This window comes from Aplysia californica, unplaced genomic scaffold (assembly GCF_000002075.1).
Source record: "Aplysia californica isolate F4 #8 unplaced genomic scaffold, AplCal3.0 scaffold00461, whole genome shotgun sequence".
Classification (NCBI taxonomy): domain Eukaryota; kingdom Metazoa; phylum Mollusca; class Gastropoda; order Aplysiida; family Aplysiidae; genus Aplysia; species Aplysia californica.
The window spans coordinates 279,452-283,060 of record NW_004797731.1 but is presented as its reverse complement, the minus strand read 5'-3'; the positions used below and the strand labels follow the sequence as shown (position 1 = coordinate 283,060).

At 42.1% G+C, this 3,609-nt stretch overlaps 1 protein-coding gene across 1 annotated transcript in view; it reads right to left on the bottom strand.

The window, feature by feature from the left end:
• LOC101859190 (maltase 2) overlaps positions 1-3,609 on the bottom strand; it is a 7,186-nt gene that overhangs the window by 1,364 nt on the left and 2,213 nt on the right. Inside the window, exons 2-4 of the mRNA XM_013086379.2 lie at positions 2,317-2,502; positions 1,062-1,196; positions 183-278 (exon numbers count right to left, since the gene is read on the bottom strand). Coding sequence (XP_012941833.1) covers positions 183-278; positions 1,062-1,196; positions 2,317-2,502 — 417 coding nt within the window. The remainder of the gene's footprint in view (positions 1-182; positions 279-1,061; positions 1,197-2,316; positions 2,503-3,609) is intronic.

Genomic DNA, 3,609 nt, shown 5'->3' with positions numbered 1-3,609 from the left:
CGCCAACAGCAACAGCCACAACAACAACAATAAGAACAACAACAATAACAACAACAACAACAATAGCAACAGCAATACTAACAGCAACAACAGCAGCAGCAACAAATTCAACAACAACAACAACAACAACAACAACAACAACAGCAACAACAACAATAACAGCAACAACAATATCCGCCTACCTTGAAAGATCCCAGTTGAAAAGCCTTGTTCTTGCGGAGTGCAGCCAGCTGTTTGTATAGTTTGATGTTGCTCTGACCAGCACTTTCTTGCTCGGTCTGTGGGGGAGGAGAAAGGAGGGGGGGAGAGCACACACATATATATCGTGGGGTTCAAACACATACCCCCTGCTCATTTTTAGCGAGCAAAGAGGTAAGACACACGTCACTAAAGAGATAAAAACTACAGTCGAAATTGTAGTTGATGGCTACTCATTGTAGAGGAGAGAGGTATTTGTCTTAGAAAGATATGGACGTCTTGGATAGTGTCTGTCTTTATAATATTATTAAAATGAAAAAGGGGAGAGTGGAGTGTTGGGAGGGGATCAAGTGGTAGTGAGTACAGCAGGTGATTGTGTTGGACAAGTGGCTGTTACTGTTAGAGCAGCGGTTCGACTGTATTTAAGATGTTTAAAAACTCTCCGACCCGCTGTAAGGGAGGCTAAGTTTGTACAAATTTGGAAATTGGCTTTGTAAGGGCGTAAAACTCATGATTTCACCTTGTATTTATCACATTGTAACGTTGTCTGAATTAGATTCCCATGTACATGTATTCTGGTGAGTAATCAGCTCAGTTGTTATCATGGTGGGCTTTGGTGTGGATGAATGTGGTTCGAAACAACAATGCGCTTTCATAAACTTGGGTTGTTTGGGGAGTTTTCAAGAGTCTTCAACTATTAAAATTTGGTTAGGTTCTAACGGAGATGCACTTCAGATTCGGAGGTCCCGCCTCCACTGTTAATGTTGAAAGAGGAGTTAATGCTTTTCTGTACTACATCAAAGAGGTTATATCTCTTCGTACAACATTGTACATGTAAACCTTGTGGTATTTACAGTACTCACTTTAACATTAATCCGATTATAACTAGGATCGATGGGCAACCAGGTGGAGTTCCCAGTAGTAAAACCAGCTTGAGAGGAACTGTCCCACTGCATGGGGGTTCGTTGGGGATCGCGGCTGAATTCTGAGTATCGAGTCTGTCGAAATAAAAGAAAAGATTGATATATTTATTTAGTCCCAGCTCAACAATAGCATCTTCATGCAAACCTTAACTTACCAGTCCCAAACATGGTCTCTAAACAAGGCACAAGAAAGAAAAGTCAGTACATACGAAAGGAGGGGCCTCCGCAAAACCATCAACGTCATCAGAAGAGACCGCATAAGGAACGAGACCATACGTCTACAAACCGGAATACCACCAGTAATAAATGTCATAAAGTGTCAAAGAGTCAAATGGTTCGGACATCTAACTAGAATGTCCCAGAAGCAGTTCTAGCGACTAGAGCTTACAACACCTGTGAATCCGGCTTCAAGTCAAGAGGAAGGCTAAGGAAGACCAGGCTGGAAGGGGTTAAAAAGATCCTGAAACAACATATCTATCAGAGACGCTACAAACCTTGCAACAGAACGAAACCTGCACCTCCCTCAACATCCCAAGGATACCAGAGGAAGGAAAAGGTAAGACAAAAAGTAAAGTTAGTACCCTTCCATTGTACGTTCAAGTTCTCGTGTCCAGAGGTTTTTTTTCTTGTACCCCCCCCCCCCCCCCCCTCCCCCAATTTCTTCAGATAATGTTGCATTGCCCAGTATATTTTCACGCAGCCTTATATTTTAGATGATCTAAATACTTTCAAGTCTGCTCGTGGGCAGACAACAATTGGTCCTCCTTCTAAAGATAATATTGTCCTCGAAGGTATAAGTGCTTATATTCTGAATTCGTCTCCCGTGTGAAAAAACCACCCAGTGTCATTTCATTTCTCAAATACATTGTAGATCTGGTTAAAGCATGGATGGCGGGTGCCTCTATAAATGACAGTACCAAATAAAAGATCATCATCCTCGTCATCCTCCTCCTCCTCCTCCTCCTCCTCCTCCTCCTCCTCCTCCTCCTCCTCATCATCATCATCATCATCATCATCATCATCATCATCATCATCATCATCATCACCATCACCACCACTACCACCATCCTCAGAGAAATAACTACAAATATATTCAACGAACTAAACAATAAACAACCTCCCTTCGCCCCTCCCCCTCCCCCTACACACCCCCCTCCCCACACCCCACTCCCAACCCCCGCACACAAGCACCTACCGGGCCATAGTTGAGTCCCCAAGGGTCCACGGTTTGCTCCCAGGTAATGGTGGGTGGTTCGAGGCCAATCTCGTCTCCATAGTAACAAGTGGGCGTCCCCCACAGGGTGAGTAGTAACATGTTGTAGATGCCCACGTGCTGCGGCCCGTACTTCACCGTCAAACGGGCGACGTCATGGTTGCCGATCTGAACATGAGATAAAATAATAATAATAATAATAATAATAATAATAATAATAATAATAATAATAATAATAATAATAATAATAATAATAATGATAATAATTGTAGTAGTAGTAATAATAATAATAATAATAATAATTGTAATAATAATAATAATAATAATAATAATAATAATAATAATAATAACAACAATAAAAATGACAACAACAACAATAACACCAACAAAAAACAACAACACAGAGAGACAGAGTGAGAGAGAGAGAGAGAGAGAGAGAGAGAGAGAGAGAGAGAGAGAGAGAGAGAGAGAGAGAGAGAGAGAGAGAGAGAGAGAGAGAGAGAGAAATTGAACTGGCGTCTTCTTCTGCATCAGATGGCGATGAGCATTAACCTTCACTCACACCACAGATTCCAGTTATGCCTATGAGTTTGGGCCAGTGCCTGTCAATCTTTTTTTTTCCTATAGCCAGCGCTCACTTTCGCCACCTTTAAGTTAAAGAGACTAAAATCTTTGAACCGTCCACCAGTATGTATTTTCAAACAGGGTATTTGCACTGGCCGGGGGATCCCCATCGCCCACCATAATTACCAGATCACCCTCTAATGGGCTATATCTCTCAGGTTGACAAATGCTGGGTCAGGACTTGAGCCATCACGACAAATTTTGATAATGTATACTAAACAGTTTCTCCTTCCTTCCAGACAGTCTGCTCAAGTGCCTTGTTTGGCTCCATTTCGGAATCCCCCAATCCTCTGACATCTGCAATCTTTCCTTATATCTCGATGATACACAGAAAGTAAAAGACTGGTCTGGTTTCTAAACCGAGGTGGTTAGAACATGAAGAAAAGTGAGAAGCAGCAAGAAGCTGAAAATCACTTTAGAAAAAATGAAAACTGATGAAATAGATAAGCATAGCTGGAATTTCTATTTTCCCCTTTCGTGATCTAAGAGCACACATACATGTATGTGTGTGTGTGTGTGTGTGTGTGTGTGTGTGTGTGTGTGTGTGTGTGTGTGTGTGTTTGTGTTCCCGTGTGTGTGTGTGTGTGTGTTTGTGTTCACGCACCCCACGTTGTGTGTGTGTGTGTGTGTGTGTGTGTGTGTGTGTGTGTG